This window comes from Malus domestica, chromosome 15 (assembly GCF_042453785.1).
Source record: "Malus domestica chromosome 15, GDT2T_hap1".
Classification (NCBI taxonomy): Eukaryota; Viridiplantae; Streptophyta; class Magnoliopsida; order Rosales; family Rosaceae; genus Malus; species Malus domestica.
This window is the reverse complement of record NC_091675.1, coordinates 54076685-54090033: the sequence shown is the minus strand read 5'-3', so window position 1 is coordinate 54090033 and position 13349 is coordinate 54076685. Positions and strand designations below refer to the sequence as shown.

The window sequence follows — 13349 nt, the reverse complement described above, 5'->3', positions numbered from 1 at the left end:
GTGCTGCATTGCACAGTAAAAGCTTCCACTGCACTGGTTCCTTATTCCATGCAGCCTATATATTCACAAAACAAACGTAATTATATATTGATCATTCAAACAAACATAGTAATCATATATTAATAATCATCATCTTTTACTTCTTACCATCCACTGTACATGTTGCAGCAGGCACATGTTTCCAACTCAAGAATGATCAAAAGACTCTCGACTTATATATTACTCTACATATGGGAAATTACCACTCCCTATTTTTGTTTTTTCTGTTTAGTTTTTATTTATTTTAATAAACTGTTTTTCTAAGGCTCGACTTATAGTTGTTATGGTGTTTTTTATTTTATTTTTTAATTATTATTGTTGGGGGTGGGGTTTGAAATACTATTACAATCATTTAAAAAATGGGAAAACCTTAAATCCGGAACACATAGGTAGAATCCAACACCATATTCACTAAGATATTGAATCACATACATTATTAAGAAAATTATCTATGTGCAATTATGCCTACAGATTGATGAAGCATGGACACTGTGATGCTTACAGATTGTCATGACATGATGAGGCAAGCATGCATGGTTGCTATCATATGTATTATATTTACTCTTTGATGGGTCCTCCATGCATGATCGATCGAGTAAGTGTTTATATGCTTTCTTTACAATTCCTGCAAACATAAATTTTATGACATGATCATGAAGAACAAAAGATGCTACCTAGCTGTACTATATCAATTGCTTTGTGGAAATCATACGAAAGTTATTTATGCAAACATTCTTGTACTAAACATTCAATAACTTATGTATAAAACCATGATTTAGTTTCCTCTCACTCTTTCATTGTTGATTAAAAACTCATAATTGATTTTATTTGTACGTATTTCTTCACTGCTATAACCTCGATTTTCAATCACACATTGCATCTTTGAGGCATATTTTTTCCCCTATCACCTTTCTTTTTTCTTTCCCACAACTACATCATCATATAGATTTTGAAAAATACAGTCGCTTGCCAAAAGCTTCAAGATAATGTTACCATTTTCAATGATTGAATTGAAAATGCAGCTCCATCACCAGTACTCTCATTCAAAGCAATAAAGAGCTAGCATGGCACATCCATGCCCTTTGATTAAAGCTAAAGGGCATTTTTGTCATATAATAAAGAAAGCGAGAGCATCATCTCATGAACTTTTCCTTTCCTTCCCAAATATTAACTTTAAATTTGTTATCCAACGGCTCTTATATTTCATTGGTTCTCTTTTCTTTTTTTCTTTTTTTTCTCAAAAATAAAAAAAGTTTTCAACAAACCTTCTTCTCTCCTTTTTTCTTCCTGCTTTTTCCATCTTTGCTTTGACTGAAGAAGGCTCATAGCTTAGCAGAATTTCAATCTTCTTCCTCTCTTCTCTGAAAGAAGAGAAAAAGAACAGAAAATAAAGAGACAAAAAGGAGAAAAGCAAAGGCTTAGCTTCTTCCTTGTATTTGAAGACTCTGTGTGAAAGAAGATGTTTGATTCCTTAACCCCATACTCACTTCATTTTTCTCAGATTCCTCCTACTTTCCTGTCCTTTATCGGAAAATCTCAAACGCTTAAATCCCTCCATCTTCTCTTTGAATACTTCCAACACCTATTTTCTTGACTATTTTCCAGGAAACAATAACACACATGCATGATGGTCTTCCCCTTTATTGTCTTGACATTTTTCTCTCTTGTTGGCACATCTTGTTTTGCTTCTTCCTTGGTCAGTGATTTTCATGTTTTAGTCACTCTCAAGCAAGGCTTCCATTTCCCCGAACCGGCCTTAAGCACTTGGAATTCTTCGTCTCCACGATCAGTTTGTTCGTGGGTCGGAGTTCGGTGCAATAGAGGAAGAGTTGTTGCAGTGGACTTAACAGATTTCAGTATATCCGGCTCTGTATCTCCACTGATTTCAGGCCTCGACCGCCTCACCGACCTTTCTCTTGCAGGAAACAACTTCACTGGCAGCATTGCCATTGCCAATCTCACAAGCCTTCAGTTCCTCAACATATCCAACAACCAATTCAGTGGAGGACTGGATTGGAACTACTCAGGCATTGCCAATTTGGAAGTGTTTGATGCTTATAACAACAACTTCACTGCTCCTCTTCCACTTGGGATTTTGAGCTTGAACAAGCTCAGGTTCTTGGAACTTGGAGGCAATTTTTTCAGTGGGAAAATCCCAAAATCTTATGGCAATTTAGTCAGCTTGGAGTACTTGTCACTTGCCGGCAATGATCTCATTGGCGAAATTCCGGGCGAGTTGGGCAACCTCACTAACTTGAGAGAGCTTTACTTGGGATATTACAATGTTTTTGAAGGTGGGATTCCAAAGGAGTTTGGAAAATTGGTCAATATGGTTCACATGGATCTCTCGAGCTGCGAACTGGACGGGCGAATTCCCCGCGAGCTGGGGAATTTGAAGGCACTCGACACCCTTTACTTGCACATCAATCTTCTTTCAGGTTCAATTCCAAGGCATCTAGGCAACTTGACAAACTTGGTCAATCTTGATCTCTCCAACAATGCACTTACTGGTGAAATCCCATTTGAGTTTTCCACTCTCAAACAGCTCAAGCTTTTCAACCTCTTCATGAACAGATTGCATGGCTCGATTCCAGACTACGTCGCAGACTTGCCTAATTTGGAAACACTCGGGCTGTGGATGAACAACTTCACCGGGATCATCCCGCAGAAACTTGGCCAGAACGGGAAGCTTCAACTGCTCGATTTGTCCTCGAACAAGCTCACCGGCAAAATCCCACCAAACTTGTGTTCATCCAATCAGCTAAGAATACTAATTCTCTTGAAAAACTTTCTTTTCGGTCCAATCCCTCAAGGCTTGGGGACATGTTCTAGTCTCACTAGAGTGAGGTTGGGGCAGAATTACCTAAACGGTAGCATACCAAATGGCTTAATTTATTTGCCTCTGCTGAATTTAGCAGAGTTGCAAAACAATTACCTGTCTGGCATGTTGTCGGAGAATGCTAATAGCTCGTCGCAGCCAGCGAAATTAGGCCAGCTTAATCTGTCGGACAATCTCCTATCCGGTCCTCTACCATTTTCGCTTTCAAATTTCTCTTCCCTCCAAATCCTCCTACTTAGCAGAAATCAATTCTCCGGTCCAATCCCACCTTCAATAGGCCAACTCCATCAAGTACTAAAGCTTGATCTTCGCAGAAATTTGCTTTCTGGCGAAATCCCACCGGAAATCGGAAACTGTTTCCATCTCACTTACCTTGACATGAGCCAGAACAACCTGTCCGGCTCCATCCCACCCGAAATTTCCAACGTTCACATCCTGAATTACTTGAACATATCGAGAAACCACTTGAACCAAAACATTCCCAAGTCAATAGGAACCATGAAGAGCCTCACAATTGCTGATTTTTCCTTCAATGATTTCTCTGGAAAACTACCCGAATCAGGGCAGTTTGCTTTCTTTAATGCTTCTGCTTTCGCCGGAAATCCCCACCTTTGCGGCTCTTTCTTAAATAACCCTTGCAACATCACCACAATCACAAGCACACCCCGAAAAACCCACGGGGATTTCAAGCTAATCTTTGCATTAGGCCTGCTAATATGCTCACTGGTGTTTGCTGCGGCTGCTATCATCAAGGCCAAATCATTCAAAAGAAACGGTACAGATTCATGGAAAATAACTGCATTCCAGAAGCTGGAATTCACAATTGCTGACATCCTCGAATGCGTGATGGACGGGAATGTGATTGGAAGAGGGGGAGCAGGGATTGTTTACCATGGAAAAATGCCGAATGGGGTTGAAATTGCTGTGAAAAAGCTACTTGGTTTTGGACCGAATAGCCACGATCATGGCTTCAAAGCCGAAATCCAAACGTTAGGCAACATTCGGCATAGAAACATTGTGAGGCTGCTGGCATTTTGTTCGAACAAGGAGACCAATCTGCTTGTTTACGAGTACATGAGAAACGGAAGCTTGGGAGAGGCACTGCATGGGAAGAAGGGAGGTTTCTTGGGGTGGAATCTGAGGTACAAAATTGCAATTGAAGCTGCCAAAGGCTTGTGTTACCTTCACCATGATTGTTCTCCATTGATTCTTCACCGGGACGTCAAATCGAACAACATTTTGCTCAATTCAAGCTTTGAAGCGCACGTTGCGGATTTCGGGCTTGCCAAGTTCTTGATGGATGGGGGTACGTCTCAATGCATGTCTGCAATTGCAGGCTCTTATGGCTACATTGCACCAGGTATGTTAATTGTTTCTTCTTCTCTATCACTTTTACTTTAGTATGATTTTATTCCAAGGTTTGTGTAGTTTGTGTATAACGAAAGATTGTCAAAATCCAGCTATCCAAATTCAGCTGTCTAATGTATCGATGCATTGACCAAAGTTGGTACTACATTGGTAGTTAAGTTAGTTAATATGTGAATTTTTGCTCTTGTCAAAATTGTGGGCCACATCATTAGACAAGCATAGCCGTCAGTTTTCAATGCTTATGTATCGGTCCAAAAGTACAGTTTGTTGGATTTTATAAAATCATTTTTGTTAATATTTTACATTTTTTTAATTGGACATGATTTCTTATGCAAAAATCTTTACTTTTCCTTTATTATTTGGACTTCATCATGACCATAAAGAATATACATTATACATACCAGTGTAATCATGTAAGGCATTAGTTTGTTTTCTTGGTTGAGAACTTAAGGTGTTAGTTTGGGTCCTTTTTTTTTTCTCGAAATTTTGGGTCCATTTAGGTGTTAGAAATTTTTTCTTTAAATACTTAATTAAAAAGGGAGGGGAATTGCATCTCGAGACATCTTCTAACATAAAAAAATAAAATAAAATAAAAAACTGATGAAGAAGAAAACCTAAGTTAATTTACTATATTTCTTATGGAGTTGATTTTCACACATATTTTTTAGCCAAGCACATATAATTTTTAAAAAATTATTAATTAAATAAATCAAACGAAAATAATATACATAATTAAACAAGATTAAATAAAACAAAAAAAAATGTAAATTATTTTCTTATTCCTTATTTTCCTTTTGTTTATTGATTTTTGAGTTGTGTGATTGGGATTCCTAATACCTTTAATTAGTAAATGTGATTCCTATAGCATCACAAGGCCTGCACATGCACAATCTCTCGAAGTCCCTCCCATAAAAAAATCTCTATACATGCAGTCCCAGTACACACGAAACCCTAGAAAAAACCATGTGTTTGACAAGTCTATAAACCACCGCGATATGTGTCCACTGTCGACAGAGACAGGGAGAGAGAGAGGGAAGAAACAAATAAGATCATTATGCATGGAATTTTCTTGGTAACACAACACACAACCGGTTAATGTAAAACTTATCATCCTCTCTCTCGATCTGATATCAGAATCTGTACCCTGTGAGGTCAATCTGACAATGACACACAATACACAACATAGGACAGAAGTCCGGCAGTGATGTCTAACCCAACAGCTCTTGACTGTCGTGAAAGCTAACCGGACATGCACGTCCATTTAAATTATATACGTACACACATATACATACATGTTTATTATATATATAGGGCACCGCTACCTGTTGAAAGCCCCGACTGCTTTGCTTTCCTTTCGGTTCTCCCTCTTGCAACTTGCATCAATCCATTCACTTTTTTATTTTTCTGTCTTTAAACTACTTTTTGCTTTGTTTCAAATTTGGGCCCTGGGCCCTTTTTTGTGGGTTTATTTATCTTTCGAAGTTTTGTTACTCATGCTGTTTATATATGCATGCATGTGTTGCAGAGTATGCATACACACTGAGGGTGGACGAGAAGAGCGATGTATATAGCTTTGGGGTTGTCCTGTTAGAGCTTCTGACAGGGCGTCGGCCGGTGGGCGAGTTCGGTGAAGGCGTGGACATTGTGCAGTGGTCGAAGAAAGCAACGAATTGTCGCAAAGAGGACGTTACAAATATTGTTGATCATAGGCTTACAGTATCTCTGCCCAAAGATGAAGCAATGCACATGTTCTTCATTGCAATGCTTTGCATCCAAGAAAACAGCGTCGAGAGGCCGACGATGAGAGAAGTCGTTCAGATGCTATCAGAGTTTCCTCGTCACTCTCCCGAATCCTTTCAGTCGTCCTCGTCCTTAGCCACTTCCCAAAACTTCGAGAATGTCGATAAAGACGGAAAATGTCCCAAGTTCAAACAAGATACTTTGGTTTAATAAATAAGAAACGAACATGTTTTTTTTTCTCCATCTTTTTTTGGAGTTTAATTAATATATATATATGGCTATAGCTATAGCTCCTATATATTCAAAGCAAGCCGACTATATATATATGGTCTTAGAGTGGCTTGATTTTGTTGAAGCTAGCCGTGCTATATGTGAAAAGTAGGTTCTTTCTTTTGATTTATGAAGGGGATTTGCTAGGCAAATCAAGCATATTTGAGAGAAGGATAATAGTGTTATGGAGGATGATAAAGTTGGGCCTTTTCAGGCCTAAATATTGTGTAATTGTAGTTGGGCAACTAAGAGCATGCAAACTTAATGGGCCACTCTCTTGTATCATATTATAGCATATAGTTGACATATTTAATATGATCCATTCTCTGTCACATTCTTATTTTGTTATAAATTTAGATAAAATGGGAGAGAGTTTTTGTTAGAGATTCAACTAGAACGAAAGTGATGGATCTCCCTGTTTATTTTTTGTACTGATATTAGTCAGATAATGGGAGAGAGTTTTTGTTAGAGATTCAACTAGAACGAAGGGAGGCACGATAACATTGAGAAATCTCTCACTGATAAGTGAAGAGAAATATTATTAAACTGTAGTATTAAGTGACACGAGATTAAGTGAAAGAATATGTGTCCATCGACATATATGAAATAAGCAAAATAAACACAGAAAATAAAGTCGAAAGATGTGGAAAAGTGAGAACTTCTCTCTTTAGGGGTTAGAGAGAAATAAACTCCTCATTCCCCTCTAAACCTCCCACCTTCTTGCCACTTAGCTACGGTCTAATAGTATTCTTCTTCACTTGTAAATAAGAGGTTTTATGTTTGATTCTTACCAAAGGCGAATTTGAACCACATTATTGCTAGCTCATTATGAGACTAAACTCACCCATTCTCTCTTAATGTAGATAATACCATTTATTAAAAAAAAAAAAAACATAACATAACATAACAGAAAAAAAAAAACTCCCACCTTCTTGTGCTCCACCAACAAACGTCGTCTTGTTTGCTATTAGAGAGTCATGGTTGTTTTTCTGACATTTATTGCCATTTTATATTGTCTTTATTCCCGTATTTTTCCACTCTTGTTATTTTCGTGTCATGTTTTTCAAATCCAAACAACCATCCTCCCCCCCAATCTAATTTGTATGAAACGTTAAAAGTACGTGTATCATACATTGAAATTAAAAAAAAATACAATTAACTAACACTAAGTATTCGTTTAGAAGTACTTTTAAAATAAATAAAAGTTTTTTTGATGAAATTGATTTTAAGTTCCAACAATACATTAAGTGCTTGCATGAAACATTTATAGTATTTTTTTCAGTGTTCTTTCGACTTATTACTAAATAAATTGATTTAAAAAATATTTAAACTAATAATTTTTTTAATCATTTTAAAAATACTTTTAAACGAGGTTTAAAATGCCACCGTGAAAAGTCATGTCTTCAAACTATTTGCTAAAAACGGAGCGGCGGACAACGAGCAAAACAAATCATAAAAAAACATAAAACCGACCCGAAGTGACAAAATTTTCAAATCCCTCCAAACGAACAAACAACGGGAAATTAATGAGAATGCCCTTCCCAAAACGTCGGCACCCGCTTTTTTTACCACACTAATCCAACGGCTCCAAAACCTTCTTCAAAAAACTAGGAACTAATCGTGACCCTCCGATCATTCCTTTATTTCTTAAGGGCTTACACCACACAGTGCGTCAGTGCCGGTTCCCCTCCCACTTCTTCTTCTACAGTCGCACACTCGTCTCACTCTCCTCTCTCTCCTCTCTCTCTCTCTCTGTCGCTTTCTCTCTCTCTCTCTAGAATTCGAATCGCAGAAGCGGTTCTTCCTTTTATCGCAGCAGATCGGCCTCACTCGTTTCGATCCGCGCTTCTTAGGTGCGTTTCTCTTTTCACTTTTTACGTTTTTTGTTCATTTAAATCAAATTTTTGGTTCTTCGAAACGCTTTCGTACGCTGTTTTGATTGGTAGAAGTTTCTTGTTTTTTGTATGAAAATTAAATTAAAATTTCAACTTTTACTGTTTCAGTTCTTGCGTCTTACATGAAAATCGATTATGAATCCCCTTTTCTGCTTCTAATTTTTTATTTTTTATTTTTGAAATTGTTCTTTGTTCCTAGTTTGGTATATTTTTGTTTGGATTTTTCTGCTTGTAGTATCGTTGAAGCCAGAGGGATTTTCTTGGGAAAAAAAAGGAAACGAGTTTTTCAATTTTAAAATTCAAAATTTGAAAATTTCCTCTTCTTTTCTTGCATTGATTTCATCAAATCAACAAATCTTGCGGAAGAAGATTTCCTAATGGGTTTGAAAAATATCTCAGGGTTGAGATTTCTTTTTGAAAAGTCTGATTAATTTGTCCTCATATTTTTCCGCTTCTTATATTTTTTTAATTTATTTTTGGTGAAGCTTTCAATTTTTTTTTAGAAAAAAGGAAGATGACCCAGATGTCCCTATCAGAAGGGAAAATGGAATCTAGTGTTTTCCAAGGGAAAAATCGAATCTTTTTCACGACCTAATTTCATGGATTTGCTAATGTACGCCTGTTGCATAAGTTGCCCCTCTTATTTTTTAAATCTCTTCTGAAACTGGTCAAATTTTGTTAAAAAAAAAAGATAACTTAAGGGTTAAGTTCATGGTGAATTTTTAATTAGAATTCCTATATTTATTTAATTTTGAAAGTTTACCAGTTAGGGTCACACTGCTGTGAGGCTTATAAACCCTAGGAGGATAATAGTGCTATTACATCTTACTGACCCCTGTTTTCCTCCTATTTTTTTCCTTCTTTGTTGTTCAGTTCCAGGTTGAATTGGGTTTTAAGGATTGGTAATGGCGGGCGAAAAGAAAATTGAGAAAGGTAATTGTTGACTAACTCTTAGTCTTTGTGGAATTTGTTTCAAGTTTTAGTAGACAATCATATTTGCAGGGTTTTTAGGTTAAATAATTTTTGGGTTTGTTTTAAATGATTGAATTAAGTGTTGGGGGTAAATAATTTTCGGAAGCCGTAGATATGTGCTTTCATGGTAGAAAATTCCATGAATTGTTGTGTTGCAGTGAAATTCTCCTTGCTAAAATATCATGATTTCGTTTTGCTACAGTTTATGCATCTATCTAATGATTTGCTTGAAGTTCTATTTAATATGATTGACCTAATTGATATCAATTTTTGCGTAATTAATGGAAAATTTTATTTTGGATGGGCAAACATCTGATGTTTTTCTTGACTATCTGTTTCCAGTAGAGCCTGTATCCACTGTATTGAAGGCAGATCCTGTTACTGGATTGAGTGAGCAAGAAGTGGTATGTAAATCCTTTCTTTACCAGATGTTTCATTTTTTCTGTATCTGTCCCTGCTTTCTGCCCCCTCCCTGTCCTTTAATTGTAGCCATGTTGATTGTTTCTTGATTGATTGGATTTTGTATTCCAATACCAATGTTGCATGTGTTTTTTATTGTATCCTTAAAGTTTTGAATTTTTTTAGATTGCAAGTTGTGATGTTTATATTTGGACATGGGTTGTGTTTTAGATAATGTTAGGTTCGGCCTTGACTATAATATTCTCATTTCTGTTCTTCTCTATGTATTTCTCTTGCAGGTTTCTGGGAAAGACGGAATACCATCTGATTCAAAGTCAATGTCTCCTTTATTGGATGTCACCTCTAGCATCAAAAGTGAGACCGATCAAGTCTCAGTTGGAGAGCATGGTGCTTACTATCCACCTACTAGCTGTTACAATTATTATTACCCAGGTTAGATGTCAAAATGGTTCTTTGTGTTTGGTCTGACTGTCCATAGTTTATTTATGTAATACAGTTCTACTAAAGCATTTAATTTACTTAGGTGCATAAGCAACATAAGATCTTTATTATCATCTTTTGCACGTTTAGTCTTATTGTAATATGATTATTTTTGAGTGGTGATTCCCATTGAGCAATACAATTTGTTTTTTCAATGAAAACTTTGCTGCTGTTACTAAAGGTTTAGGTGTTATGCAATCCATCTACCTATTTGTAAGGATTGCAACTAGGCAATTAGCATGCGTATACAGTTCAAACATGAAATCCATCGTGAAAAGTGCAATAAGGATTATGTTGTTGAGATACTAAAGCTGTATTTATCATCAAAAAGATGAAACTCTGTGTCAAATTTGGAATAAAAGACGTGAATACACTTCTAGAAGAGTGCTTAATGTAGTTTGGTTTGTCTAAACTGTGCTTTAGTCAAAGTACATGTTATTTCTGCGACGCAGATTCATTTTAGTACTCAAATTTTGGATTTCTTGGGGGCGCAGGATATACTGGATCGTTTACGCAGATGGATGATCACGGTTATTTGCACGGTAATGGTTCACATACGGTATGTTCATCTTTTAGCTGTTTCAATTGGGTCTTGGGTGCATAATTTATTCATGAATGTGATCATTTCTAATTGTGCATGCAATTGCTTCTTTTTCTTAATGACTGTTCCAGGGTGCGCAGTCAGACAATGGTTCAATGGTGTATTTCCTTCCCAGCTATAACCCCTATGCCCCAGGAACTCTGATGGGAGTGGACGGGCAAGGTGTTGGCCAACAACAGTATTATCCTTCCTCAGGATATATGCAACCACCTGTTTCATATGGATCAGAAGCTGCGTCTTGTTATTCCTGGGACACAACATTCGGTGGAAACGTCTCGACTGCAGGAAATGCTGGTTTTGGAAATGTAAAGGCTGGACATGCATCAACTGCTTTATCTAGGTCAAATGGTTTTATATCGACTAAAGCCCATGGCCCAACCAAGTTTTCCAAGCCTCTCCCTACACAACCTAGCAAGTCATTAAACAAGGTTTGGAACAAAATTTCTGCAACTTTGATTCAGTAACTTCCAAATTTATTTGCTGATATATAACCAGAACCTTCTAATTTTTGGTATAAATTTAAATCCACAGATTCCTCATCTGGGTAATGATTTCTCAGCGGGTGTTTTGAAGGGATACCCACCAGCTGGAAGATTCTCATCATTTACCAACCAGAAATATGGTTTGTTTCCTCCCACTGGTCAAACATACTACAAATCTAATGGAAATGATAGTTTCAAGTCGAGGGAAAAATATAACAGGAATGAAGATTTTGAATCCTCAGCTGAGTTGACACGTGGTCCAAGGTCCCACAACAAGATTTCTCCATTAGACTCACCAATTGAGAAGGAAGAACTAGGAATTAGTGTCCGTAGAGAGAAATATAACTTGCCAGATTTTCAGACTGATTATGAAAAAGCGAAGTTTTATGTCATCAAGTCTTACAGTGAAGACGATGTCCATAAGTCCATTAAATATGATGTTTGGGCCAGCACTCCCAACGGCAATAAGAAACTAGATGCATCATTTCATGATGTGGAATTGAAATTGAGGGAGACCAGCACTCAGTGTCCCATCTTCCTCTTCTTCTCGGTGAGTTTGATATATGCAATTTCTCTTGATTTTTGGGCTATAGAGTGTCTCATTTCCCGGTCTTGCATTTGAGATTGAACTTTTATTATTGTTCTCAGGTAAACGGAAGTGGACAGTTTGTTGGTGTAGCTGAGATGATTGGACGGGTAGATTTTAATAAAGATATGGATTTCTGGCAAGTTGACAAGTGGAGTGGGTTCTTCCCAGTAAAGTGGCATGTAATAAAGGACATACCGAACTCTAAGTTGCGGCACATTATCCTTGAAAACAATGACAACAGACCAGTAACTTTTACCCGGGACACTCAGGAGGTACTATATTTATTTTTTATCTCATTGGCAGCAGTGTTTTTCCTTGAAACATTACAACCTCGTTTTCCTTGTTTGCTCTGATGGATGTTCTCTGTTTCATTGTTATGGCATGATTGTATTAAGACTGTTTTAACTTGTATTATAATTTCCAGATTGGCCTCAAGCAAGGTTTGGAAATGCTGAACATTTTTAAAAGTTACACAGCCAAAACGTCTTTGCTAGATGACTTTACGTTCTATGAAAATCGGGAGAAGTCTCTGCAAGCCAAAAGGAGCAATAAACCGGCAACTTTGAAAATGGAAAATTATGATAATGGTGATATCACTGTAAGTTTTCATTTCTTTGTGTAATGCATTTTAGCAGGACATCTACTCTATTGAGTTTACGAGCTGTGCTTTCAAATGACTATTTTCATCTGTATGGTATTCTATTACATATTGTACTTGTAGATATATGATTTCCCTGAACTTAACGATGCTTTGGTGACACTCGACATAAAGTAAATGAAAAAAAAAAAAAAAAACAAGCAAATGCTCACTTTCGTTTGTTTTCATTAATCGTGACATTTGTGCAGAAAACTTTCGGTTAATTAATTTTGGTCTAACCCCCCCACCACTAACCACATTTTGCAGAAGCATATGAATGGTGGAGGGAGAAACATTGATGTCGAATCAGGTGGGATGAGGATGGGTTCTCTCATCTCGCTCACGAAAAATCTATCCATCGACGCCTGCCCGTGATGACAGCGATGCTACAATAAGGCATGTTGAGTTATACACATGGCCTTAGGTCCAGAAGGTTTTGATTCTTATCATCTTTTTTTTTTGTTTTCCTTTTAATTCTAGCTATATATTTTTTTTTTCAATTTTTCTATCAAAGCTGGTTTGTGAGTTTAGTTTTTGTGCTTGGGTTATTTAGCGGGTGAGTTTTGAATTTCATGTGAACAAGTTGTCTTACAAGTCAATGTTTGTCTTTTCGCTCTAAATCGAAAGATTGATTTTTCAATAAACAGTTTGTGTTGTTTTTCAGTCATTTTGTTATCTCCAATTGCATCTTGCAACATATTAGACATATGTGACGTTTTATCACAAAAAACCTTCAGTGTTATTTAGAATTACAACCGTTCATTACATTATATTTTCGTGTAACTTTGTGATATGACCTTTTTACATTCGGAAACAAGAAACCCCCTTTACGCATCATGCAATTGAGTTACATTTATTCCATGGTATCAAGGCTGGTTGTAGTAATACCTTCTGTGGCTACGACCCTCGCTAAATTGGCAAAGGCTCTCCGTGCCTGACGGCAGTGCCAAGTTGCTTGTATGGAAGAAGCTGTTAAGAGCTCCGACTGCTCCGCCTGAGGATCCCCCGAGTTGGATA

General features: G+C 37.0%; 2 protein-coding genes across 4 annotated transcripts; both read left to right on the top strand.

Annotated features, from left to right (window-relative positions):
• Positions 1–1322: 1322 nt before the first annotated feature.
• On the top strand, positions 1323–6229 carry LOC103402417 (leucine-rich repeat receptor-like serine/threonine-protein kinase BAM3). The gene is made up of 2 exons (XM_008341168.4): positions 1323–4238; positions 5772–6229. Exons 1-2 carry the CDS (start codon positions 1664–1666, stop codon positions 6194–6196), a joined length of 3000 nt encoding a protein of 999 aa, XP_008339390.2. The 5' UTR covers positions 1323–1663; the 3' UTR covers positions 6197–6229.
• A 1533-nt stretch (positions 6230–7762) lies between these two features.
• Positions 7763–12999, top strand: LOC103402418 (YTH domain-containing protein ECT3). 3 transcript variants are annotated; one of them, XM_070814291.1, is made up of 11 exons: positions 7953–7994; positions 8030–8109; positions 9025–9084; positions 9466–9527; positions 9822–9975; positions 10518–10582; positions 10696–11052; positions 11156–11656; positions 11755–11967; positions 12120–12293; positions 12600–12999. In XM_070814291.1, the coding sequence occupies exons 3-11, from the start codon at positions 9057–9059 to the stop codon at positions 12705–12707; spliced, it is 1662 nt and encodes a 553-aa protein (XP_070670392.1). In that variant the 5' UTR covers positions 7953–7994; positions 8030–8109; positions 9025–9056; the 3' UTR covers positions 12708–12999. The 3 variants fall into 3 exon arrangements, with proteins under 3 accessions (XP_008339391.2, XP_028949793.1, XP_070670392.1); XM_008341169.4 differs by having other exon boundaries at positions 7763–8109; XM_029093960.2 differs by having other exon boundaries at positions 7887–8109; positions 9822–9930.
• Positions 13000–13349: the final 350 nt, after the last annotated feature.